The sequence below is a fragment of the Marmota flaviventris genome, chromosome 2, assembly GCF_047511675.1.
Source record: "Marmota flaviventris isolate mMarFla1 chromosome 2, mMarFla1.hap1, whole genome shotgun sequence".
Lineage (NCBI taxonomy): Eukaryota > Metazoa > Chordata > Mammalia > Rodentia > Sciuridae > Marmota > Marmota flaviventris.
In genome coordinates, this window is record NC_092499.1 from 154,311,209 (window position 1) to 154,338,985 (window position 27,777).

Sequence of the window (27,777 nt, forward strand, 5' to 3'; positions counted from 1 at the left end):
TGCACACACACTATATCTATTGATTGTACAACTCCAGATTTGCCACTAAAACCCTTTTTGTCTTTTGTCTCCCTCTCTCTACCTACCCATCCTCCCACTCTTTTTTTTTTTTTTTTACGTCATGGGAATTGAATCCAGGGGTGCTCAACCATTGAGCTATATCTCAAGCCCTTTTTATTTTTAATTTTGGAATAGGGTTTTGCTAAGTTGCTGAGGCTGGCCTTGAACTTGTGATTCTCCTGCCTTAGCCTCCCAACTAATTGGGATTCCAAGTGTGAGTCACTGCACCTGGCTTCACTAACCCCTTCTTAGTTCAACCTCTTGCTTTACCTCTCTTTTAGTTTTTGGGCATATCTTCTCTTCTTTTTTCTAGTACTTTAAAGAAATTTCCTGTATCAATTAGTAGTACTATTAATTTTCCCCCCTGTATCTACATTTATTAAGATTTTTGAGGTACAAATTACATAAGGGACACCGAGGTGACCCTGAAAGACCAGGTGGACTTGCAACCACTGACCACTGATCTCCTCCTCCCCCAAAATCTATTCAGAGTACTCATTTCCTCCAATTACTTGGGTACCTTTGTTAGGAAAGTGAGTAAGGAGGAATTGGCTTTGAGGGTTGGTTGCAAGGGTCTGTTTAAGTAATTGGTCTGAGTTAAGGTCACCTTTGAAATCAAATGAACAGTAAACAGGATGTCAGCAAATGAACAGATCATACTAATCATCAGGTTTACAGTAAACCAGTGGCACTGACCTTCCATTTTTTTTTTACAGGCAAGTCATGTGATCTGAGCTTTGATAATAGAGGGGGAAGGGAGCAGAACTTTCTGGAAAACCAGATGGCATTTTCCCATCATTGAGTCACTTTTTGGAACAGAGGCTGGTTTATAGGGTGTCAGGTGGATACCTGAGAGAAGATTTGGATCCCTGCGCTGGCTGGCACCTTTACCTTGTACAAGGAAGCTTGCTCCACGAGATGTGTATTCTTTCCTGCAGCTCAGGCTGCAGTGCCCAGTGCAGGCTACACCTAAAACCACCCAGGGAGCTTTGAAAACCATGAGGTCCAGCCTGGGGCCTCACTGGGTAGGGAGACCAGGGAAGGTCCAGGTGATGGCAACTGGTAGCCAGGGTTGGGAACCACTGGTGTTTGTGGTCCCAGTAATAGTTTGAGAATAAGGAATATTTGTAGGAGGTCACCTTTCACCTTTGGGATAATGTTTACAGGGTGGTACCTCCATTTTTGCAGCTCTGACAATCACCCTTTCCTTGCAGGGAGGTAGAAAGCTCACCATGGATGAGGGCAGGGTCTCTCTCCGCACAAGTAGAGCAAGCCACAGCAAAGTAGATCCCTGCCCCCCTCTTCTCTCTAAAAACATGAAGAATTAATGTCTGTACAACCTGTTTTTGTACAGTCAACTGCTTGGATCAGCATGTTCAGAAGTCCCCCGAGAGTGTGGCTTTGATCTGGGAGCGAGATGAGCCTGGAACTGAAGTGAGGATCACCTACAGGTACTGTCTATCCCTTCTCAGGTCTCCACACCCAGCAGGGTGACCGGAGTTTCCCTGTCTGTTGGCATGGATCAATGACAGCCATGACTGCCAGCACCAAACACCCATGCTGTTCCATTTAACAGCGAAGGATTCTCTAGCTTGGCAGGAGCCCCAACCTCTTTGTTCACTTTGGCAATTTAATATCTTTAGATTCCCATAAATGCAACTGAGTTTTCTGAAACAAGCAGAGACGGCAAATGTTCAAGGTACAGGGGAGGCATTTGGCCTGGTCCTGCTGTAGGTGTCTGGCTCTGGGGGAGTGGGTGGCTGAATATCAGAGAACACGATTCAGCTTTGGAAATATCCTTTCATTTCAGAAAAAAAGAAGCATGGGAACAAGCTGAATAAAATACACACTGGAGTCATAAAAGCCGGTCACTTAACCTTTTATTCTCACTTGTGAGTGTGGGACAATACATAAAAATAGCCTTGGAGTTTTTTTTTTTTTAACAAACTTGATACCGTATTTTGCCACATAATCATCATTTCCACATTCATATATATTTATGAGCATTCCATGCATCCTCATTTTGTATCAAACATAATTTAGTCATAAATGATTTTAAAGTAATACTGGCACAATTTCTTAAAAATTGCTTCACATAATGATTACACCCCACTTTTTTGCAAAAAAATCCCCCAAAATTGGCACAAGATCTGCAACAATTATGTGGTAAAATATGGTGATTTTATTCTTGGATTTCTTAAGCAGATTCTTTGCTATATCATGGGCCAAGCACATGTGTATTGGGTGGTTTAGCTGAGCTCATGAGTAATGGGCCTTCCTAAGGTTTCCTGTAGGGGCTCAAATTCTTTGTGATCAGTCAGTGTGGAATATAGGTTTGGCATTAAAGTCTTCTTGGCCTGAGACTGGGGATGTAGTTCAGAGGTAGAGCAGTTGTGTAGGACGTACCAGGCCCTGGGTTTCATCCCTAGCACTGAAAACAAAAAACAAAAAACAAAAAACCAAAAACCAAAAACCAAAAACCCCAAACCTTAAGGCACAATTTGCCATAATTTTCCTTTACAACAAGCTGCCTAAATTGTGTGTCCTTTGTTCACATATCTTCCCACCCCTCACCTCATCAGGTCTTCTGCTATGATCACTATCCTAGAGGTGGCTTCAGACTTCCCTGGTCTAATCATCTAGCAAGTCTTCATTGGGTGCCTTTGTGTCCAGCAGGACAGGATAGGTTATGTGTAATAACAATCAATCCCCAAATTCCCGGTAGAGTGGTCACTTTTGACTGAATAGTCAAGGAGGTTCTCCCTGAAGGAGGTAGAAAGCTCACCATGGAAGTCATTTAAGCTGAAGTCCAATGACAAGGGGAATAATTTGCCTGGGGAACAGAAAAAAAGTACAAGTAGCTGGAATCTTGGGGTGAGGGGGACACTGGAGGAGTATTCAGAGAAATGGATTCAGCCTGAAGATCTGAGAGTGAGTTACTCGCTGGCCACTTGAGTGACCTGAGGGGAAATGGGCCCCCACCATTGCTTTTCATTTGTTTCTCAAATTTCAGTTTTATCCCAGACCAAATTCACCAAGCCTGGTAAAACTGTGCTCAAATTAACTTTTGCATGCAGCAGTGGTGACGTTGGTTAATTTGCTCCAGCTCCCAATGGAACTGGCCTGCTTGTGTCCCCCACCCCGACCCTATCCCTCAGGCCCATCAGAGACTTCACAGCTGTGGATCCTCAGCTTCTTTCCCTTACAGGGCTGAACTCTGGGCTTGTGTTTGCTTCTTATTTCTGTTCCCTATCTCCATCTTGCTTCTGAGAGCCTTGGGTCCACTGGACCCACCGAGTAAATCCCATGCAGTCCTCCTGTGCACAGGGGATTATGAGGGGTGTGTCAGATCAGATGGGGGAGGCTTTATTGAGATATCACTCCCGGGCGGGACTCGATCAGACCCACAGAGAGGACAGGAGAAGGGTCTGAGGAAAAACCGCGTGGAAACTCTACCGGACTGGACCTTTATGGGGCTTACAGCAGGAAGGGAAGGGCTTGGGACAGGAAAAGGTGTTTCTAGGGTCTCTTGCCCCCTTGGAGTTGGTCAGGGGAGTTGGCTGAACTCCAGGATTGGCCAGGGGGGTCCTGTTGATTGACAGGCGTTAGTCAGGAGATCTGGCTGATTGACTGGCATTTCTGCCGGCATCTGATTGATGTTCTTTTCCCGGAGTGGGCTGCTTTGTTCTAAGTTGCCACTAAGTCGCTGCCACCGACCTAACAGGGTGCTGGTCAAATAAATAGGGTGCTGTGACACTTTAATGATTTTTGACCCAGCTCCATTTGTCTGTAAACAAACTTTTTTCTGAAAAGGGCCTTAAGGCAGTTGCCTTGGGAGTCATCCTTCAATAAAAGATGAGAAACATCTGTGAGGCCAGAGGTGCTAACTGGATACCAGCTGTGAGCAGTCCAGTCCTGGCCCTCCCTGGAGGACTGAACTCCTTCCATCTGTGTCCAGCGTATGCCTGGACCCTGGGGGCAGATGGACCATGGGTTACACCCACTCCCAGCCTCTCTGTATGCTGCAGTCTTCAGCAGGGTGTGAACTAGGCTCCACAGCCCCCTGAAATGTCTGGTTAAACATAAACCATGTGGAATGTTCAGGACTGCAGCCAGTCCTGAACAAGGGCAACTTTAGTTCCATAGCAAAGAAGTAGCCTTGGGTCACAGACAAATTTATGAATACAGGTAAGGTATTTATTATTCTAAGAATGAGCAGACTTAGTCCAAAATGATTTTGCTGATCTTAGCCAGGCTTAAAACCAGGTAGCTATTTCTATTTGCTTTTTGAGTGAAAAGTGTATATACAGGTTATCTGTAATTGCAGCGAGTCCTTGAAGGACCCTGGTTAATCATCTTCCTGGTCATTTTAGGAGTTTGATATGAGATTTTCTTCCTGTCCTTCCACACTTACTGCTGGCTGACTACCAGCAGACATAAGCATGCTGGAGGGTGCACATGAGCACACACACACATACACACACACTCAAGCACACAAGCCAGTGTTAAAACCAAGGGCGTCTTTGTCATTGAAATGAAGTGCTTTCCTGCCCTGATGTCCCTGATGTCTCATGCAGTGGTACCACAGGAGCTTCAGAATAGCTACAACCTTTCTGAGTTCAAAGGTTAACTTCTAAACTCACAGCCTCTTCCTTCCTTCCTTTTTTCCTTCCTTCCTCCCTTCCTCCCTTCTTTCCTCTTGTGGTGCTGGGGATGGAACTCAGGACCTCATACTTACCAGGTAAGACTTGTGCCACCACTGAGCTAGAGTCCCAGCCTGCAGGCCCTTTAAAGCAACCCCATAGGACTGTACTTTCCATAGGTTGGGGTGTTGATGCAAGCTTACAAGTGGCTGGAAATTCTGCATGCTAACATGCCCCTGGGACAGTGACCAAGGAGAAAGAAATTTCTTGACTTTTACCCCTTACTTTGACCTCAGGCACAGCAGGCAGTTGTCAGTACCTGCAGACTCACCCTGGGATTGGCACAGTGGACTTTGCTCTGGAGGAATTTGCAGCCTGATTTTTCTCTGGTTATCATAGGACTTGGGGTCAGCAGAAAAAGGCAAATTCTGGTTTAGGACCATCCTCTGTTGGTTTGATGAATTGTGAAGTCACATAGTCTCTCCAGGAACAATTTTCCCATCTATAAAATGGAGGCAAAAATTATAACCAAAGACTCTACAAGTGTTAGCACAAGGAGATGGTGGAATGCATTGAAGTGTAAATACTATCTGGGTGTGGTGGTGCATGCCCGTAATCCCAGCTACTAGGGAGAAGTTGGAGGCCAGCTTCAGTAATTTAGGGAGACCATATGAACAGCTCACTCCCCATAAACTATGGGGCTTAGCCCTTAAGAACACACACACACACCCCTACATGTCTCAAAATAAAAAATACAAAAGGCTGGTATTGTAGCTCAGTGGTAGAGTGCCCCGTGGTTCAATCTCTAGTACCAACCCCTCCTCCAAACAAAAGAAACCAATTAAAAACAACAAAAAATTATCCAGTAAAAAAGAATGATGATTATGATAGTAGCCACTATTTATTGAGTACTTACTAAGTTTGAGTTCTATTTTAAACACTATGACTACATTATTTTAAAGACCACAATTTGATTGGAAAAGAATAATACTGCTAATTATTATTATTACTACTTCCAATGTTTTATCATGAAAAAATTGAAACAGTGCACATACTATCTGCCCACCACCTAGATTTGTTTTGCCATGTGTGGTTCTTCCATCATCCCTCTAAGTATGTTCCCAGACATCAGTATACTTTTCACAAGTCTCCATCATGCACATGATTAACTAGAGGCCATTATGTTTTTATTTTTCTCTTTTGATGTGAAATTTACCTGCAATGGAATGCACAAGTTTACATTTGCTGGATTTTGACCCATGCATACCCCTGTGGAACTCAAATTTGTATTTTAAGAAACAGAACAATCATTGCTTCAGAAAGTTCTTGTGTCCCTTCTTAGTTAATCACCACCCCTCCCCCAACAATCAACTTCCAGTCTGATTTATTTTCTGAATGGGTATCTTTTTTAAGCCAACCTTTCAGAAAAGGAGACAGACTTAGGTGAAATTGTTTAACTGGGAGCAACTGTCTGGCGGGGGAAGCCATGGCTTGATTCCATGTCAGCAAGTTCAGAGCCAAGAACCCACATCATATGCCATAGGCTATGTCAGCGACTTCACTGGGACCTGATGCATCCTAGGACGAAGCCCTTCAAAATGGGCTACGTCAGCATCCTTTTTCTGGGACTCAGCTTATGGGTGGGGGGTGGTCACTGATGTGTTTTCTTCCTCAGGTTCCCAGAACCTCTCACTCCTGGGTCTGCTAATTCCTTAGACAGGCTCATTTCTGAAGAATCACTGTCATGCTTCTTTGTGTCATGAATCAACAGCTCATTCCCCACAATCTATGGGGCTCAGCCCTTAAGAACACATTCATGCTGAGAATTCACGAAAATCTCCACCATTGCTGTATTGCAGGCACACACACACACACACACACACACACACACACACACCTACACACATGTACCTTTTTAAAATTTTTTGTTACTGGGGGTTGAACCCGAGGTGCTGTTCCACCAAGCTGCATCACTGGCCCTTTTTATTTTTTTAAGATAGGGTCTGGATAAGTTACAGAGGGTCTTGCTAAATTGCTGAGGCTGACCTTGAACTTGCAATCCTCCTGCCTCAGCCTCCCAAGTTGCTGGGATTACAGGTGTGAACCACCATGCCTGGCTACATTCACAGCTTTTAAACTTGTTTCCACAGCACTGGCAAAGCTCTGCTTCATGTTCTGAGATGGTTGTGTCACCTCTTGATAGATTTGCCCTAAGTTACTTAATCATTGCCTCTGGGTGGACACTCTTGTGGCCTTCAGGTGTGTGCTATTTTGTATATTAGCATCTAAACTCTACCTCACTTGGCCATGGACCTTTCCTGGGGCCAAGTGGTAGGGAGGCCTGGGGGGATTCACTTTAAGAACTTGGGGGGGGGATGCCAGTATCCTCACCTGGTTCCCACTTTGTTCACATCACCAGTGCTTTCTCCCTGTGGCTTCAAAACCAGAGCTGTGAGTAGCAGCAGCAGGAGCCAATTCTTGGACACATCCTGCCAGAGGGCACTGAGGCTGGGATTCAGCCTGGGATTGATCTGTGCCCACTTCCTCATATGTGACCTGAACCTCCCTTTTAGCTTTCCTTTGCCCAGAACCATCTCCCCAAGGGACCTAACAGGCCCCTTGGAGCAGGGCCCCTGGAGGCCACTAGGCCAGGCATAGATAATTTGCATGCTCCCTGAAGCAAGGTGGCAAGAGAGCACTCTAGGCAGCTGCTTCTTCTTACCATCCGCATGTGCCTCTTTTAGAAGATGGTTCTTCTCATCTTAGTTCAGATGCACAGATTGGAGAGACTCTTGGGGGTAGACACACAGAAAAACTCAAGTGCTTTTCCTTCGGCAAGATGATGTCAATGTTGGGGAGACTGATGAGGCTTCAGCTCTGCTACCTGTCTGGGTAGTATGTAATCTCCCTGCCAATCCTGGGGTCTAGGCCAGGGTTTTCCAAGCTAGAGGTGGACACAGGCCCTTCAGAGCTGTCGGAGGCCTTGCAGCTGGTCTCACATCTGTTCAGCCTGTGGGGTGTGACCTGAAATAGGAGAGGGCAAGTTGTGAGAGCCAGAGTGAGTGTTTACCAAGCCAGAACCAGGGTTCTTTAATCTGAGGCTCTCTATGGGGGATTTTAATTTAAACTTGAGGCCAAATGAGAGTATTTTAATTAAACCATAAAAAGCCAGGTTTTATCTCTGACCATCCTTGTGACTTTGGGGCCTCTGGGCCTCAGCATCCTCATCTGCAAAAGCAGAAATTAGAAAACCTTGGGCACTGTCCAACACTGGTGGACTTGAGCCAGGAAGGCGGGTCCTAATCAGCATTGTGAAACATGGTGGAGCATTGTGGGTCCCCTGAGTGTGCTGGGAAGGACAGTATCATGTGCCTGAATCATTCAGCATCTGTGGCTAAATGATTTCCACAGGGCTGATTTCCTGGGATTTCATTCTGGGCCTTTTTCTTGGGTGGGAGTTGGGTGCAGTGAGAAAGCCCCGCCCAGAGGAATAGAGGGAATATCAGGCCTCCCTGGCTCTGCCTGCCACAAACCCCTCAGCAGGCATGGAGGGCAATGGTTTTATCTTTGGGAGGGCTGGGTGAACGTTGGACATCATCAAGAATTCACATAGCCAGTGTCTGATGTGGAGGGCCCACAGGGAAGCACAAGATGGGACCTGTCTTGTGGTGTGCCCTTTTTATCTGGGGAAGAGGGAACTGCTATAGACCACATGCTGCAGCCAGCTGGGGATGGGGTGGGGAATTTTCATGTTGGAGCTGCCTTCCTAACAGGCTTGTCTCTGTCTAGGGTGTCTTCAGCGTGGTCACTTAGGAAGGTCACAGAAGAGGCTGGTGTCGGTGGATTCAAGTGGTAGGAAGCAGGAAGTCTCACTGTACACAACACCCAGTTGCAGAGGGCTTCAGGGAGGGTTGAGTTTTGAGAGGCAGAGGAAGGAAGCATGAGGATGAAGGCAGGAGGAACCATGGGAGGTATGCATGTTGCAGGGTGTGTATAAGGTCCTTGCTTAGCATCTGGATGGCCATCTTAAGCGACAACTGTCATTTTAAGGGAAAAGTTTCGCTTTCCCTCCCAGAGGCATTTCTGAGAAAGGCTCACCTCTCCCTCATACCAACCCAACCCTTAACTGCTGCATTAGGACCCACCCGGCTCTGATTCCTGAGCCTCTCCCATAAAAGTCCCACAACTCAAGCCCATTTTGCCTCTCGTTCCTATAGAGAGATGGCCTTTATTTGTCAGCTCTGACAAATAAATTCTTGTGTATATCTCTGCCTGGTCTCTATCTTTTCATTTCTCGATTACTCATCTCTCGTTCCTCATTTTCCCTTAAGTGTGTCTTCACCAAGCTGCCAGATGCCTGCTGTGTCCCCTGGCTGTGTGTAACTCACAGCAAATCACCTCTCTGACCCTCAGTTTTCTTATCTGTACAATAGAATCATGATTTTCCTCCCCGGGTCTGCTGAGTGTTGCTTGGGACACATAGGATGAAAGCCCAGACCTGTGTTAGGAGAGGAAAGGTCTATATTTGCTCCATATTGAGGTTCGTTTGCTGCATATTAGGGTTAATTTAAGGTCAGCAGAGTATTTCAGAAGCACAGGCTGGGGATGTCTGTGTCTGCTGGGCTCAGGAGTGGGTGGGTGAGTGGGATTCCACCTTAAGTGCATTAGCAAAACACAGCCCCATCCCTCCCCATGCCTGCACTTTTTCCTTAGCACCCCACATTACTTTCTTTAGAGAACAAAGCTCCTTTATTAAAACATTGAGGCAGTTGAGGGAGGCTCATTAACTGACTGAGGTTGATGGATGCAGTGGGATGGGATGGGTGAAACAACCCTCTCCGCAGTTGGTGTGTTCAGGGGACCCCAGAGTTGGATAGAAAGGTCAGAGGCTCCTGGGCCACAGGTGATGTTCAGGCCTGGCTTCCCCACCTGAGAGGAGGTGGCACTCTGGGTGGTCATCTGAGTAACTCCATTTGAGAAGGTTGGTCTGGAATCTGCATGCTGGCAGTGGGAATCTAATAGAAACTTGGTATTACTTGATATGCACAAGTTTTTAAGCCAACATCTACCTTGCCTTAAGATTTTGGCTCCAGATGTTAAAGCTGGGAAATGGTTCTGTTCTTTCTATATATGACAACAGTTTCAGGGCACTGTTAAGGTTTTCAGAATTTCATATTTTAGAATAGCTGCATCTTCAGACTGCAGCAGCAATGACCTCACATCTGGATGTCTCCAGAAACCTTGATGGGGAAATTTCTGAGAATTCTTTGGGAGTAAAGCCTGGCAGAGGTTTAATTCCAGGACACACACATGCTTCCCTGAGAGCTGGTGCCCCACTTTTGGGAATCCCCTTTCTGCATGCAGGAGTTTGCAGGGAGTGACCAAGTTGTGGGAGGTGGAGGGGCGCTGGCTCCTGGAGAGGAGGCAGGGCTCTGGCTACCAAGGGGAGCACTGATGCTCAATGCTTGGGGCTTGTGGAATCTGTGAGTAGGCAGCCAGGGTTTTGTTATTCCCATTTTGTGTTTTTCCTCCTGTTTTTGCAGGTTCTTGACCGAGGGGTTAGTCTGACTCACAGCTTTGTTGTAGGCTGTACTTTGATGTCCCTCGGCCATGTGGGTGGGGGTCTCCAACAGGGCAGCACGGCCAGTATTAGGTACCAGGTGGTTGACACCTTTTACCCTTCTATACTGCCTTGAAATGTGAATTGCCCTGGCCCATCTCCCTATTCCCTCCCCCAGGGGTTGAATCTTTATTCTTTTGCCCTCTCATCCCCCTCCATTTCCTCCTCCCATGGTAGGGGGAGCACAGCAGTGCCCCTGCAGTTGGAGCCCAGCCCTGGGGAGGATGGGGATGGACTGTGGGGGTCCCTGCTTATTCCTCCGGAAGCCACCTACCCTCCCCCTGCTGCCTATGGTGCTGCCCTTCTCCGCCTGTACGGGGCAAGTGCTGAAATGGATAATCCTAGTTCCTATTCCTGACCCTAACTTCCAGAAGTCCTCAGGAACTGGGACATTTACATAGCTGGAAAAACCAGAATTAGGATTTGAGCTTAGTTTTGGCTGGGGCCATCCACTGGGGAATCTGAGGCTCAAGTCCTGTGGATGGAAGAGGAAAAGGTGGGGTGCTTTACCACTGAGCTACATCCTCAGTCCTTTTTATTTTGCTGAGGCTGCCAGGAATTTGCAACCCTCCTGCTTTAGCCTCCCCAGTCACTGGAATTATAGGTTTGTGCCACTGCCCCTCCTCCTCTTCCTCTTCCTTCTCCTCCTCCTCTTCCTCTTCCTCTTCTTCCTCCTCCTCCTCTTCCTCCTCCTTCTTTTTACTGACAATTTTTAAGTTGTTTATTGGAAGTATTAGGTTTTTTAAAAACCCATTAATTATTTTGCTATACAAAATAAAACTCGTAATATGAACTTTTAACATTTTGGTATGAAATTAATAATATGGAAAAAGATGCAAACCAACCAAGAGGTAAAAAGTTTTTAACAGTGGCACTGTGTACAAACATCTTTTACTCAAGTGAACATCCAGGCTAATAGTTTATTTTCCCTTTGTTGATATTTCTCACAAACTTTTTAATAAGCATGGTTCTTGGTGGTGTGTGCAGGGGCTGTGTGCAGACAATGTACCTTCTTACTGATAGGATGATTATCTTCCAGATGGCTAGAGCCATAGAGGACAAGCAGACACTCATAAAGCATGGATACCACTTAGGAAAGGGCTCATCAGTGCCAGAAAGTTTCAGGACCATCGTGAAGGTCTGGACAGAGCTTGTAGGAAGTAGGAAAAAGTGGTGATGATGGCTGTGAAGTCCTAAAGGCTGGACTGGGCTGCAGGTGGATGCTGTGACCTCTATCATAGGAGGAGGAAATGAAGGGGGGACAAGGGCAAAGGAATAGAGATGCAGCCCCTGGAGGAGAGGACAAGGAGATGAGCCAGGATGTCTCTGCACCCACTGTGTGCTGGGTGCTGGCTGTGCTGCTTGCTGGGCAGTAAGGAGCAGAGAGCACAGGGTGCTAGGGAGGGAGACAGCTTGGGTGTTGGCTGCTTCTCAGAACAGTGGCCACAAGCCTGGCACTGTATCACCTTCATATCTTTCCTTGATTCTCTGTGGCTGTACAAACCTCATCAGAATGTTGTTACAGACCTTGCTGGCAGAAGGAGATTTGGGAATCTGCATTTGAAAATGAACCTGTTAGTGCAGTTGCAATGACCCCAAGGGAAATGTATCTGTTAGGACTCAGGTGCAGAAAGTGGATTCTCTGTGGCTCTTTTAAGCACAAAGGGAGTTTCCACAGGGTGCTCCTCAAATCACTGAAGAGGGAGGACCCCCTCCAGGGTGTACAGTCAGCCTGGAGGCACAATCCCCAAGGAACTCCGGCTTCAGCAGACTCTTGGCACCCTCAAAGGTAGGGGGACTGCTCCAGAAAAACCCAGCAAAACAAAGGTGTGCCTTGCAGCCTCTCCCATGTGCAGTTCTTGTTTACCTACAAAGGTGCCAGGTGCAAAGGCATCTCAAGGGAAATATACCCCCTGGGGAGGCTGGAGTGGATGCTATGTAGAAACCGGTGAAGACAAGTCAGGTGCAGCCCTGTGGGGGAAGGAATAGGGAGCTGAGCCAGGGCAAGTCACATTTCAAGGAAGTGTAGAAGGGTAAAAGGTTTCAACCTTCTGATACCTGATATTGGCTGTGCTGCCCTATTGGAGACCCCCATGCCATGTGGCTGAGAGATGTTGATGCCTGGGGGTGGGGGTTAACTGTTATAAGATGAGGAGCAGACCTGTCGCTTCCCAGATCCCAGGTCACAAGCAAGGCCTTGCTGATCCCTCCACTTCTTGCAGTTGAACAAACTCTCAGGTATTCCTGTTGTGCCAAGGCCTTTGGTTGCCACCACTGCTCAAGGTCTGCTATAACTAACAGTCTATGATTTTTTTTGCTGTTGTTGTTCTACTTAGTTTTACATGACAGTAGAATGCATTTCTACTTATTGTATACAAATAGAGCACAACTTTTCATTTCATTATACATGATGTAGAGTCACACCATTCATGCAATCATACGTGTACATAGGGTGATAATGTCTGTATCATTTCACCATCTTTTCTACCCCCATACCCGCTCCCCTCATCTCACTCCCTTCTTCCCTATCCAAAATTCCTCCATTCTTCCCTTTATTCCTGCCTCCCCATTATGGATCAGCATCCACATATCAGAGAAAACATTTGGTCTTTGGTTTTGGGGGATTAGCTTATTTTGCTTAGCATGATATTCTCCAACTCCATCCATTTACCTGCAAATGTCATAACTTCATTCTTCTTTAAGGCTGAGTAATATCCCATTGTGTATACATACCACAATTTCTTTATCCATTCATCTATTGAAGGGCATCTAGATTAGTTCTACAGTTTAACTATTGTGAATTGACAGGCTTTGATCTTGACCCCTAACTTATTAATTCCACCCAGGGTAGGCTTATCTGGATGTGGATTCATGGTAGGCCAATGCTTTTTCAAAATAACAGTCTTCTATTTTGACATTTTAAACCCATTAGTTTTCTGGTTGTTAAAACTAAATTGTGATTGTTTTCTAGCCTCAGAATTTGTGTGATGTTTTTGGCATGTTTCCACTGGTGCAAATAGGAATGCTTTTGTGAAATTGCAGAGGTTCACAAACTACTTCTGAAGTGGTACATGGCCTCTAGTGGGTTACAGCAGAGATGAGATGCATGAACTTGTGCAGTGGCCTGGTGTCGAAGGCTGCCGAGGGAGAATATATGAGCATGTTCTCTGCTCTTGATCCCATGATCAGGAATGAAGTGGAGTCTGGGAGTCCAGCCTCTGAGCTTATACAGAACTTAACTCCATCTGAAACTCAAGGTCAGAGAGACTGTGGCCTCAATAGGGAGGTTAGGTGGCTTGGAATAAAACAGAGGCAAGCATTTGCTCTTCCCTTTTTCCCAAACTTACAATTTGAGCTTTTGTTAACAATTACTTATTATTGAATGAATAATAAGATGAATGAAATAAATAAATGACTAGCAATTATTGTTTCATGAAGGAAAAAAATATGTGAACTTTAAGGGCATTGTTAAGGAGCGGGGCAGGCAGTTTTTGAGATATGATTGCTAGGAGAGAGGAGAAGGCCGCCCCTGGAGCAAGGCAAGGTTAGTTAGTGATTCCCAAGTCTTATGGGGTTGGTGGCATCAAGTACTCCTCAGAATGATTGTGTATATAGTGTTCCAACACTTCATTCACTTGAGTCACATATAGTTTAAAATTAGCAGTGGGTAGAAATATTTACACTGGTATAAACAGCAAATTTTACAAAGCAGGGCTTTTCTTTTTAGTTGTTAAGTTCTGCAACCTGCTACCAACTCAGGTCTCAGGCAGTCATGCCAGACTTGGTGCCCTCTGAATGTGACCTGGTGACTGTGCCACCTTCCTGCTGACTTCCCTCCAGGTGTTAATTTGTAGTGTTCTGTGGACCCACAGAAAAGCCTAGAAATAGAATGACTCCTAATTTGCACTCGGTTTGGAACTTTCTATGTGAACTCAGCTTCTCTGTGTTTTGCCTTTGCTGCTGCAGAAAAATGAAATTGCACAGGGCAATCTTGAGAGACAGATGGCACAGGGAACATGCAAACCCCAAGTGGGACCTGAAAAAAAAACATCCTGTGGCTTTTTTTTTTTTTTTAAAACCAAGGGAATAGTGAATGCTTTTAGGAAGTTAAAACCTACATCCTCTTCCAAACCCCACCAGGGAAAGGACTTAATTATGTGGATTGGGAGGTAAACAAGTCTGTCCTGCCAGTAGATGAATGTTCTGCCAGGACCTAGCTGTTTTCAGGGCTGTCTTCCAGGCTTGGAGTCCACTTGGAGGGTGTGCTTGTCCAGAGCCACCAGCCTGCAGGAGCCTGGGGAGGGAGGGAGTTCTTAATGTGTTGACACCTGGTTTCCTCAGTGATGTGAGCTGTGCTTTGTGGCTAGAAGGGAAAGCACTTCTTTTCGGGGAAACAAGATTCCGGCCAAGGACAACTGCTGAGAGGTCCAAGAGGAAATCAGGCATTAATGAGGCCTGCCTGGTTACTTCTATTCGACAAGGGTGTCCTTTAACGGGTCAACTGCATACTGACTCTGGCCAGGATGTGAGATTTGACCTGGATGTGTCTGGCGAGACACCCTGAAGTAGGGGGTCTTGAATATGGAGCCACCCCTATACTCTCCCCCTGTTCTGCATTCCTGATGATGGGAGAAAGTCTCAATTTAATACTCATGGATAGGGGCAGGTTTTTAGCACTTCTCTTGGTAATTTCCTCTTCTCCTTCTCCTTCTTCTTCGTGGTACCAGGAATTGAACCCAGGAGCACTTAACCACTGATCCACATCCTCAGCCCTTTTTGTATTTTATTTACAGACAGGATCTCACTGAGTTGCTTAGGGTCTCGCTAAAGTGCTGAGACTGGTTTTGAACTCATGATTCTTCTGTCTCCACCTCCTGAGCCGCTGGGATCACAGGCGTGTGCCACTGCACCCAGCGGTAATTTCCTTCTTGAACAAGAATCAGTCTTAGGTTTAGAGCCCTTGGTTCACTTGGGTTGGAGTTGGGAACTGAATCCAGGGCCTTGTGTGCACATTCTAAGCACATACTTTACAAACCTGGTTCATTCTTAAAATACATTTATATTAAAAAAGTAAATTAACCCAAGGAAAAATGGTGCATTAAATAGCAAGAGCATTGGCAATTGGTAAAAACCATGAAGCTTGGGAAGTTTTATGACAGGAAAACCAACCAACAAAACAAAACAAAAAAACAACCACAAGTGTTCTGATGTTGAAGCTCATGAAAAGAACTGGGTATGAGCTGGGACTCCCAGGGGAGACTAGGCCTAGAATCAAATTCTGCTCTGACTCATTCAATGGGCAGCCTTGAGAAAGTGTCTTAACTTCTCTGTGTGTTTCCTCATCTGGAAAGCGGAGGGGAATGAAACCTCTGAGCTCCTAGGCTGGAGTTGAATGGCGCTATTGTTTGGATCTTAAATGTCTCCCAAAGGCCCATGTGTTAAAGGCTTGGTTACCAACGTGTAGGGATTATTGAGAGGTGATGGAACCTTTAGAAAGTGGTGCCCATTGGAAGGAAGCTAGGTCATGGGCATGCCCTTGAAGGGAACAATGGGATTCCAGCCCCTTCCTCTCTCTCTCTCTTTTGCTTCCTGGCCACCATGAGGAGTATATTATGCCTTATGTACTGTGCTGCCACAGGCCTAAACAACAAGGACAAGTGACCATGGACAAGAATCTTTGAAATTATGAACCAAATAAACCTTTTACTTTATTAAGTTGATTATTTTGGGTATTTTGTCATGGTGATGAAAGGCTGATGCAAATGGGTGCTTTTGTGTAAACTATTTGGAACAGCCTTTACTGTTGTCATTTCAAGGGAAGGAAGTGAGAATTGGGGGTGGAGGTGAAGGAAGGCCAGAAGAGGAATCTCTTAAAAGATTGAGGAAGTAGGAGGTGGCCTGGGGAAAAGGTTCCCTGTGCTCACAGTGGGAGGTAAGTATGACTGGAGAAGGTGGTGTGATGCACAGCTGGTGATGAATAGGTTGCTCAGAAAGTGCACAGTGGGCCTGCCTTCCTTCTGACCTCTCAGAGTCACAAGCCCCAGCTGAGAATCTGGACCTCAGAACTGGCAGCAGCTCTGACAGTGGGTGACTCTGCTCCTTCTCAGAACCACTCTTGCCGTTAGTATCTGCCACCAGGGCATAGAGCAGCTGAGCTGCAAGGCACCTGCACATACTTGTGTCGCATTGACTCTGAGCAAGGGACGTGGATTGTGCCAAGCAAATTGTTCTTCCTCTCCTTGAGGTACCCAGCTCTGTTAGGGAAGTACTAACTACCTCTTTTTCCCATTTCATAGTCTGTCATTTTCTGCAGTGATTATAATTGCTGTATATAGGGCATCTTTAAAGGCCCCTGGGATGTGGCTGAAGGTATTTTGCTCAGTAGTAGAGCAATTGCCCAGCGTGCTCAAGGCCCTGAGTTCAATTCCCAGCATAGTAACAAACAAACAAACAAACAAAAACTTAAAAAAAAAATTAAAGGTGCCCAGGACTTCATATTTGTGCTTCACAAGCATTATTTGTGGTAGGCCCTGTTATCAGGGCATCTTATACATAACATAGAAAAGGCCCCAGGGGTATAGAGAGCTGGAGAGGCCATCTCTGGGAAACTCTCACGGAGTTCAGTATTTTCCATAGAGTACACCAAAACCTTAAGGAAAATGCTGGGTATGATGGCGTGCACTGGTACAGTCCCAGCTTCTTGAGGTTGAGGTAGGAGAATCACTTGAACCCAGGAGTTGGAGACCAGCCTGGGCAGCAGATTGGGAACCCTGTCTCAAAAACAAAGCAAAAACAAAGGAACAGATGAACAAACAAAAGAACCAAAGAAAAATGTTTTCTGCAAGGAATTTAGAAAACATACTGCTTGAGGGACTGGTTGACCCCTGGCAATTGGGCTTTTATTTCCTGGGAACCCCAATGTATCTTGGGCCTTGCTTGCCAGATAGAAGCTTAGAGATATTTTTTGTGTTTAAGTGTGGTTTCTGCTCTATATTTTCATAGCAGTTTCTCTTTACTAAAAGGTCAGGGTCACAAAAACAAATAATGTATAAGGAGCTTCATACTTGGTTTAAGAGCCTGGTTAACTGATTTCCAGGGCTTCTATACTTTTACTGGTAGTAATTAGCAGAGTGAGCCAATGTCATTACCATTAATTCAAATTTAGTGGCTATGGAATGTCACGGTCAGAGGAGTCTGTGCTTTAGGCCTGATTCCATGAGTTGTGAGCCACCTCTACCCAGAGTGAGGAAGTCTAACTTGCTATGTTCCTCTTTCCTAAAATCCATCCTTTCTTTTCTCACCACCTCTATTTTGCAGAAACAGTATGCTGAAGAAAATATTAAGTTCTAGAGACAGCATATGCATCTAAACATGAAATTGACCCCTTTGCCTCAGTACAGGGGTAGAGAGGACAGAGGTGACTTGTGCCTGTGAAACACTTTGTGTCTGTCACAGGTGCAGGAGAATGCAGGGTGGGTTCGGACTCTTGTTTCATGCTCACCTTCTGTGCTCATTTGTTCAACAAATATTTATCGAGAATCTTTTATGAACTAGGCTTAGTTCTAGATGCTGGGAAGACAGCAATAAATGAAAATGAAATCTTTGCTCAAGTAGACCTTGTACTCTAGAGGGACAGATGGATCATAAAGAAGATAAATCTGTCAGCGAGTGTTTATTTCATGATTACTGAGAACCAGAGAAACTGTAGGAAATGAACAAATTATGCAACCTCAACCTCTCTCTCTCTCTCTCTCTCTCTCTCTCTCTCTCTCTCTCTCTCACTGGGGATTGAACCCAGGGATGCTTTATCATTGAGTTACAGGCCCAGTCCTTTGTTTTTTACTTTGAGACAAGGTTTCACTAAGTTGCTTAAGGCCTTGCTAAATTGCTGATGCTGGCCTTGAACTCATGATCCTCCTACCTCAGTCTCCTGAGCTGCTGGAATTACAGGCATGTGCCAACAAACCTGGCTCTCAATTTATTCCTTAAACACAGCATAGAAACAACTTATCTTAATTCCCTGGGCTGGTATCAGGAAATGACTAGGAGAGAAAGATACTTTCAAATATTAACCATGAAGAAACAGCTTTGATTGGAAGATGTATGAAAGCAAATATCAGTGCATTTCTTCCTTCCCTTCTCTGAACTCTGTTTCCAGCTGTTTCCTGTTTTGGGCTAATATTAGATTCTGAGGCTGGGGAGCAGGGGGTGCATTATAGTCTGAGTTCATGCAGGTGTCATGTTGGTGACAGATACTTGCAGTCAGATATTGTATCTTTAATACTGAACACAAATTATTCCCAGTCGGTGTTATGAGTTGCGTATAGAAAGGCCAGTCAGCCCCTGAAGGCCAGCCAGAAAAATGTTTGTGGTGTTAAGCACCAGGAATGCAAGGCCAAATTTGTACATTTGTGCACATTGTTTGTGTAGGTCTACATTAAAAGCTGGGCCTTGAGTAGTCTACATTGCAGACAAACTTTAATGTCCTGCTCAGTACCTGACCAAGTGTTATATTACTCCTTGAACTTAAAGCTCTAACTCATTTTACTGGTATCATTTCTAAGAAAGCTGCCTGTTGCTGAACCTTGGAAAGTGCACTAGGTGCAAGATCGAATATCCTGCAACAAAGAGGAAGCTGAGCTTTCCGGAAGCTAAGGCCCAAAAGCTCTTCTGAGTGGCTGTTTTTTTCTTTTTCTTTTTCTTTTTTTGTGGTGCTGGGGATAGGACCCAGGTCTTTGCACATGCCAGGCAAGTGCTGCACTCTGAGCTATACCTCCCAGTCAAACGTTATTTCTTTTGATGTGGAAGCAGTAGCATTTTGGTTTGTGGAAGGGTTTGAGAAGTCACAAATATTCCAAAAAAAAAAAAAAAAAAAAAAAGATTTTGAACAGTTTCAGAGTACTTGAAACATCAGAACCATTTGAACAGCAGTTATTTTTCAATGATTTCAAGACTTAGATTTGCACCAGGCCACTGGGTGCATATGGAGGCCCTCAGTCTCCCAAGGAACACATGGAGGCTCCAGCTCCTTGGTGCATGTTGAAGCCTTTGGTTCTCCAGGGAACACGTGGTCAGCCTCAACCTAGTCTGTAGAGCCCCTTTGGACTATAGTTAGCTGCCCAGTTTCAGTGGCTGGGCAACTTCTGCCCTCCTAGGGAAAACCCACTCATTCCTTTCTGGCTCAATCTTCTGTCCTGAAAGCTTGCTGTGCTGCCCCCAGTGACTGATCTCCAGGATATTATCCCTCTCATTTTCTTTGTCCAGTGTCAAAATCCTTGCACATCTCCCTGTGAAGATGCCTTGAATGGGATTCTAGGTGCTTAAAATGAGATTTTTTTAATCTTAGGAAGTCACCAAGTAAGTTAGTTGATTTTAGTCATGTTAGGAAAGATTTCAAAGATTTCTGGGAATTCCCATCTGTTGGAAAAGAGAATACCTACTGAATATTCAGCAGGGTCCTGGGTGGCTCCTTTTTCTCATTAATACTTGCATCAGTTAAATGAGATAGATGGTGCTTACTTTTTCTCACAATTATGTGGCAACTGAGAAGTACAAGCTCCCCTGCCAGTGCAGCTATTACAGAAAGTTAACCCAAGTCTTTCTATATGGAGGGTTCACATTCAAACTGCTGCTTTAGATCCGTAGAATAAAAGCTGAATTTCAACACCATTGATTGATGGCAGTCAAACCTCCATCTCCCTCTACACTGCCCAGAGGCTTAATCCCTCAGAGCTATGAAAATGGATCCCACATTGAAGGCTCAGAGTTGCTCTTTTGTGTTGACCAAAGTTGCTTCTTTAGCACTGTAGGAGGCCCTCACAGCCTCCTTTAAGAGTGTTTCTGGGCCCTGGATTCTGTGATTTTGGTCAGGGGGGTGCTCTTTCCTTGGAACTTAGGCAAGGGGTGGGTGGAGCGCCACTCAATGGTGCCTTTGTCCTCCTTTGAAAGCTTTAAAAAGAAAAGATGAAATTCCTCAAGAGGGGCTGGATCCAGGCTGGGCGGGAGCTCCCCAGCCTGGGAGAAGTGCAGGCTGTACTTGGGATTTGGTTCTCATCTGGTCTCCTTTGCAGGATGGCATTGGCAGGAAACAAAGCTCTCCTTGAGGTCCCTGCTTAAGTTGGAGACCCTTCATTTTCATTTCACTGTGGTTTCCCAGCAGCCTTTTAATGAGCTTCATCTTTGACAGCTCTTTGAACAAAGGGGAACTAAACTTATTAGGTCTTGCGGAGCTCAAAGGAGGGAGGGTCTTGCCTCCAAAGCATCTGCAGTGTTCTGTGCTGCCCGGCTCAGGGTCCCTTTTCAGCAATGCAGAGAACCGGAGTGTGAAAGCCCAAGTCCAGAGAGAAGGGGTTTCTTCTCATCCTATCCATCTGTGCTAGTTCTTTTTATTTAAAAAAAAATTGGGTAAAATTAAACCACGTACAGCAAAAATAGGGGAATAACTGGTTACTGCAATCGCCAAGTTCAAGTTCAGTGAGGTAGAAGGCTGGAACACAGTTAAAGGGAACTGAAGGATATGGACAATAGGTCTCAGCTTGCTTCCGCAATCGCCTTTGTTTTTCTTCATTTTCTGCTCCGCACAGTACAAGGAGGCAGCTCTCAAGTACTTGGAGATAAGCGTTTTGGATTTTGATGGGCTGGAATGGATCACATGTCACTTCTAACCCAGTCATCTAGGTTCAGGGTTGATTGAGTTCTGATTGGTTGGTGAACTCAAGTTTGTGGTAGGACTGGGAGGGGTTGGGCACTGATACCCCTTAAACCAAGGGGAACCGCCCATCTGTGCTCCTGTGCTTATTTAGTGCCTGCTATCTCTGCTTCTGGGCTTCTAGCAGGGTTGCAGATCCCGTGCTACCTTCCCTCCAGATTCTGGCTTCACAGAATTGAGGACTCTTCTATTTAGGCCTGTGACCCTGACTGGCAAGAGGGTTTCTTGGCCACTGGCCTGTATTGTTCAGAAAACTGGGGTCTCCTGTTTCCTTACTAAAGATCTAACTAATGAGATGGGTCTTTCTTTTGGAGGAGAATATTTTCAGACGTCCCTGATATATAATCTGTGCTTCAGATACATGTGGTGGCAAAGATAGACTTATCAGCTTAGCAATGTCTTAGTAAATGTACAGATGTTAAAATTATTTCTTTCTGGAAATGAACTTGGTATGCAACAAGCATTCTGGTACCTGCTAAATTTTGTGCACTGGGCTGGATGTATGATACTTGCCACTTGTGAATTGTTCCAGCCCACTAGTCTGTGTTTTGGCTCTTTCCTATCTCTGATGGCTTTCTCTTCCCTGTACTACAGAGAACTGCTGGAGACCACCTGCCGCCTGGCCAACACGCTGAAGAGGCATGGAGTACACCGAGGGGACCGTGTGGCCATCTATATGCCTGTGTCTCCAATGAGTGTGACAGCAATGCTGGCTTGTGCCAGAATCGGAGCTGTCCACACAGTTGTCTTTGCTGGATTCAGTGCAGAGTCCTTGGCTGGGAGGATCAACGATGGTGAGCACATGGACTGGGGAAAGGAGGAACCCAGGAATCCCCTGGTCCTTGTTCCTGTGGGGCCTGGTCACCAAGGAGGAGACTAGAAGTAGGGCTAGAAATAACCGAAAAGTTACACAGCCAAATGACAATGCTACCAGGGTCACTACATGGGTGACCAAGCATTTGTTCTGTGAGCTGAGATCTGAGCATGTTGGATTTAGCCAGGAGAAGAAGGGAGGAGAGAGTTCCAGGTAGAGAAAATAGGCTGATGGTGGCAAGAGTTTAGTGTGTGTGAGGCCAGGAGGAAGCTGGCACGGTTGTAGCACAGGAGGGAAAAGTAGGGAAATTGAGGTGAGGCTGTGCATGAGGAAGTACTGCAGGTTGGTAGCTTTCTGTTGTGCGGAACAAAGGGGTGAATCATCTCCAGAGTCAGGTGAGGGGGCATGCAATAGATATATCCTTAGGGGTTCTGACTGCAGGTTAGACTCCTGGACAGAGCAGTATATTAGTGTCTCCCCGCTCTTGCTATTGTCAAAGGGCTGAGTGTCTGGATCATTGCCCAGTATGTGGCTGGTGGCCCAGTGTCTGTGCAGTCTTATTCCTGCTCTTCTTACAGAGTCCTATGAGCTGGCTTTCTAAAGAAGGTGCCAGTTTCCAGGAACCATTTAGAATTCTTCTGTCTCACTGAAGACTTGCCTGTGAATTGAGCAGAGTTAAAGGACTGAGTTTTTAGAACCTGCTGACCAGCCTTTTTAAAAATGTCCGGGAAGCCCTTCAACTCCCTTTTAGGGTTTCTCATCCACTTTCAAGGAATGGTGTTGCCATCTCTTCTGCTTTTCCTCTCTCTAGAACTTTACAGCACCCAGTCTGTGCCAGACACTGTTCAAAGCACTTTGCAAAGATTATCTTCTTTAATTTAACGAATTTAGTCCTCACACATTTGTATAAAATTGTACTCTTACTTTGTTTTTCTCCTTTAAAATTTTCACTGTGACCATTTCAAAGAGTAAAACTCAGTGGCAGTAAGTACATTTGCAGTGTTGTACAATCAGCATCACTATCTAATTCCAGAACTTTCTCATGGCCCCAACCAGACATGTTATACCTTTCAAGAAGGCATTCCTGATCTGGGGGTGGTGGCACACTCCTGTAATCTCTGCAGTTTTGGAGACTGAGCTAGGAGGATTGCAAGCTGGGAAATTTAGTGAGAACTTGTCTCAAAATAAAGAGTAAAGAGGGCTAGGAATGTAACTTAGTGGTAGTGTCCTGGGTTTACTCTTTAGTACTGCTCCCTGCCAAAAAAAAAAAAAAAAAGTTATGCCCCTTTTCTCTTGTCCAGTCTCTGGCAACCACTTGTTTTTTGATTTGCCTATTCTGGATATTTCAAATAAAGGAAATTGTACAATACATGGTCTTTTGTGTTTGGCTTTTTTTTTTTTTTTTTACTAAGCCTGAGTTTTTCAAAGTTCAGCCATGCTGTAATGTGTATCAGTACTTTACTTCCTATTGTAGCTGATTAGTGTTCCACTGTGTGGATATATCATATTTTGTTAATCCATTTAGCAGTTGAGGGACGGTTGAAGTGTTTCCACTTTTTGGACTCGAGAATGGATTGGCTATGAATGTTCATATGCAAGAACACCTGCTTTCAATTTTGAGAGAATAGACTTAGTAGTAGAATTGCTGGTTCATATGGTAATTCCATGTTTAATTCTTTGAAAAATAGCAAAATTGGTTCCCAAAAGGGCTATACTATTTTACATTCCCACCAGTAACATATGAGGGTTCCAGAAACTGCATCCTCATCAGCTCTGGTTAATTTCCATTAAAAAATTATACTGTCAGAGTGAGAATAAAGCAGTATCTCACTGTGGTTTTGATTTGTATTTCCCTGATGACTAATACTGTTGAGCATCTTTTTCTGTGCTTTTTGGCCATTGTTATGGTTTGGATATAAGGTGTCCCTCCAAAAGCTCCTTGTTAATGATTGGATTATGAGAGCTGTAAGATAATCATTCCATCCTAGTTTGAATGGACTAACTGGGTGGTGTCTGTAGGCAGGTGGGGCGTGGATGGAGGAGGTGGGTCATTGGGGGTATACCCTGGAAGGGCTCCTCTCCTCTGTGGCCCCTTCCCCTTTTCCATGGCTTTATGAATAATCAGTGAGTAATCAATGCTCCTTGACCATGCCCTTCTGCCATGATGTTCTGCCTTCCCATGGGCCCAGAGTGATGGAGTTGACCCACCATGGACTAAACCTCTGAAACCGTAAGACCAAATAAGCTTTTCTAAGTTGGTCTTATCAGGTATTTTGGTCACAGTGATGCAAAGCTGACCAACATATATTTGTATGTCTTCTTCGGAGGAAATGTCTGCATAAGCACTTTGCCTGTTTTTTAGTTGGTCATTTGTCCATGTGTTGTTGAGTTTTTAAAAAATATTTTTAGTTGTAGATGGACACAATATCTTTATTTTATTTATTTACTTTTATGTGGGCTGAGGATCAAACCCATTGCCTCACATGTGTGAGGCAAGTGCCCCACCACTGAGCTATAATCCCAGCCCTGTTATTGAGTTTTAAGAGTTCCTTATTATATTCTGGATGCTGAATAAATGTATATATTTAATTTTGTGTTAGGGATTGAACCCAGGGATGCTGTACCATGGAGCTATGTGCCCAGACCTTTTTATTTTTTGAGACAAGCTCTTGCTAAGTTGCCCAGGCTGGCCTTTAATTTGTGATCCTTCTGCTTCAGCCTCCTGAGTTGCTGGAATTATAGGCATGCATCATTGTGCCTGGCTGGATGGTGGACTTTTATCAGATACTCCTTATGATTTATAGGTTGTCTTTTACTCTCTCAGTAGTGTTCTTTGGTGCACAAAAGTTCTTAATTTTGATAAAGTAGTTTATTTTTTCTTTAGTTGCTTGTTCTTATGCTGTATTATTTTAAAAAAACCATTGCCAGATGGTGTCATATTGATTTTCTCCTATATTTTCTTCTAAGGGTTTTGTAGTTTTGGTTTTTACCTTTAGGTCTTTGATTCATTTTGAGGTTTTTGTTAACTCTCCACTGGGGATCAAACCCAGAGGCCCACATGTGTTTAGCAAGTATTCTACCACAAAGCTGTATACCAGTCATTTTAAGTTATTTATTGTACAGGTATGAGGTCAGGGTCCAATTTCATTCTCTGCCCTATGGATATCTAGTGGTTCTGGCACCAGTTGTCAAACAAACCATTATTTCCCTTGTTGAATGGCACCCTCTGTAGGGTTGCGGATGGAAACCAGGGTCTTGTGCATGCTGGGCAAGTGCTTTACCACTGAGGTACAACCTTAGTCTGCGCTTCTTGAAAATAATTTGACCATATGGGCTTCTTTTGGGCTCTGTCTTCTATATTGTGCCGGTCTATTATTATCTCAAACTGTTTTGATAGCATAGCTTTACAGAAAGTTTTGAAATCAGAAGGTATGAGTCTTCCAAATTTGTACTTTTTTTTGTAAGATTGTTTTGGCTATTCTTGATCTCTTGCATTTCCATATGAACTTTAGGGTCAGCTTTTCCATTTCTATGTAAAAGGATGTTGGATTTTGATGTGAATTGCATTGAATTTGTAGAAAAATTGGCAAGTACTGTCATAACAATATAATCCCAGAACATGGATTTCTTTAAATTTAAGCCTTTAAAAAATTTCTTCTAGAAGCTGGGTGCAGTGGTGTATACCTATAATTCCAGCTACTGGGGAGGCTGTAGCAGGAATGATGTAGTTCAAGGCCAGCCTTCACAACTTAATGAGGCTCTGTCTCAAAATAAAAATAAAAAGGATTGGGGTTATAACTCAGTGGTAGAGTACCTCTGGATTCAATCTATAGTACTGAAAAAATTTTTTTTCTTCTAGCAATGTTTTGTAGGGTTTAGTGTATATGTCTGGCCTCTCCTTGTATACATTTTCCTAAATATTTTATTATTTCTGAATTTTTATTTATTTTTTGGTACCAGGGATTGAACTCAGAGGCATGTGACCACTGAGCAACACCCCCAACCCTATTTTGTATTTTATTTAGTGACAGGGTCTCACTGAGTTGCTTAGCACCTTGCCATTGCTGAGGTTGGCTTTGAACTCACGATCCTCCTGCCTCAGCCTCCCAAGCTGCTGGGATTACAGGCGTGTGCCGCCACACCCAGCCTGAAGTTTTTGTAAATTGAATTGTTTTCTTAATATCTTTTGCTTGAGTATAGAGACAGAAATTATTTTTGCATGTTGATTTTGTACCCTATAAAGTTGCTGATTTATTTATTAATTTCAGTGGTGTGTGTGTGTGTGTGTATGTGTGTGTGTGTATGTGTGTGTGTGTCGGGGGGTATTTCTTAAGATTTTCCACATATAGGATCATGTCATCTGTGAATAGAGATAGTTTTACTTCTTCCTTTCCAGTTTGTATGTTTTAAATTTATATTTCTGGTTAGGACTTCTGTTATAATGTTGAATAACAGTGGGGAAAGTAGGCGTCCTAGTCTCATTCTGATTCTGAGGGAATGCTTTGGTCTTTGATGTTGAGTATGATGTTAACTATTGATTTTCATAGATGCTCTGTATCAGGTTAAGTCAGGTTAAGTAGGTTCCTTCTGACTCCTAGTTTGACAAGTGTTTTTTTTTAATCATGAAAGAGTATTGAATTTTTTTCAAATGCTTTTTACACATTTCAGCTTTTCCTTCCCTCTGTCAGTATGTTATATTGCATTGATTAGTTTGTGCATGTTGACCACCCTTTCTTCTTGGGGTAAATACCACTGATCATGGGGTATAATCCTGTCAATAGTATTGAATTGAGGGTTTTTGCATCATTTTTCATAAGGGATATTGGTCTACAGTTTTCTTACAGTGGCTTTGGTATTAAAGTAATGCTGCCCTCATAAAATGGATTTTGGAGGATTCTCACCTCTTCAGTTTTTGGAAGAGCTTGGGAAGAATTGGTGTTAATTTTTCTATAAATTGGTTAATTCATCAGTGAAACTATCTGGTCCTGGTCTTTTCTTTGGTGGGAGGTTATTATTTTCTCTTTAAAGATGAAGAAACTGAGGCACAGAGAGGTTAAGTGACATATCCAGAGTCAGGCTCTTCCACCAGAGTTTATTCTTTTAACATTACACTGGGCTGCTCCTTTCCTCTCTTGCTGGTGTGGCCATGGTTATAAGTTTGTTTCTTAAAATACTTTGAGACAAGCAATAACAGTTGACTCTGGAAAATTCTGGAAGACTAGGGATTTAGTACCTGGATGCTGGGGTAGTGCCCAGAATCTCAGGATTCTTAAACCACCAGCTTGGGAAAGCAGAGGTCTCACCACCTCTGAGGGCCTTAGCAGGGGACCTCCTGTAACATTTTTTCAGAACGTTGCCACTAAGAAAAACTTGCCCCAACACCCTCTGGTTTCTGTGTCCAGCTCTCCTGGTATTGAGTTTCTGGGGGCAAGACTCTGTTAAGACAGTGTCTGGGTCCTCTTGGGCCAACAAGGGACATTCTTGATTGTCTTTTCATGTATAACAAACTGCACCAAAACTTAGTGCTTAAAACAACAACTGAACATAATGTATTTTGTTTTATTTCACGAACTGTGGAGCAGGAATCAGATAGGCCTGGTAGGAATGGCTTCTCTTTGCTCCATGATTTCCAGACACCAACTGGATTGACTTTGAATAGTTGGGGGCTGACTTGGCATCTCTTTCTTTTTGTGTGGCTTCTCCATGTGGCTGTTGTGGGTTTCCTCGCAGCATGAGAACCTCAGGCAGTCAGACTTATGACATGGTTCCTAGAGGAAGAAAGTGGAGACTGCCTGATTGTCCTTATGGTCAGAACTAGAATATACAGAGCATCCTTTTTTTATACTTCATTGGTCAAACCATTCATTGGCCAGTCCGTATACAAGGGGAAAGGACCTATATTATCTTTCTCCATAAGACTAAGTCAAAGAAT

The 27,777-nt window shown here is 44.4% G+C and overlaps 1 protein-coding gene across 1 annotated transcript in view; it reads left to right on the forward strand.

The window, feature by feature from the left end:
* The window catches only part of Acss1 (acyl-CoA synthetase short chain family member 1), a 60,675-nt gene that overhangs the window by 10,744 nt on the left and 22,154 nt on the right, over positions 1 to 27,777 (forward strand). The window contains exons 2-3 of the mRNA XM_027955840.2: positions 1,415 to 1,511; positions 21,626 to 21,825. Of these exons, the coding sequence (XP_027811641.2) occupies positions 1,415 to 1,511; positions 21,626 to 21,825 (297 nt within the window). The remainder of the gene's footprint in view (positions 1 to 1,414; positions 1,512 to 21,625; positions 21,826 to 27,777) is intronic.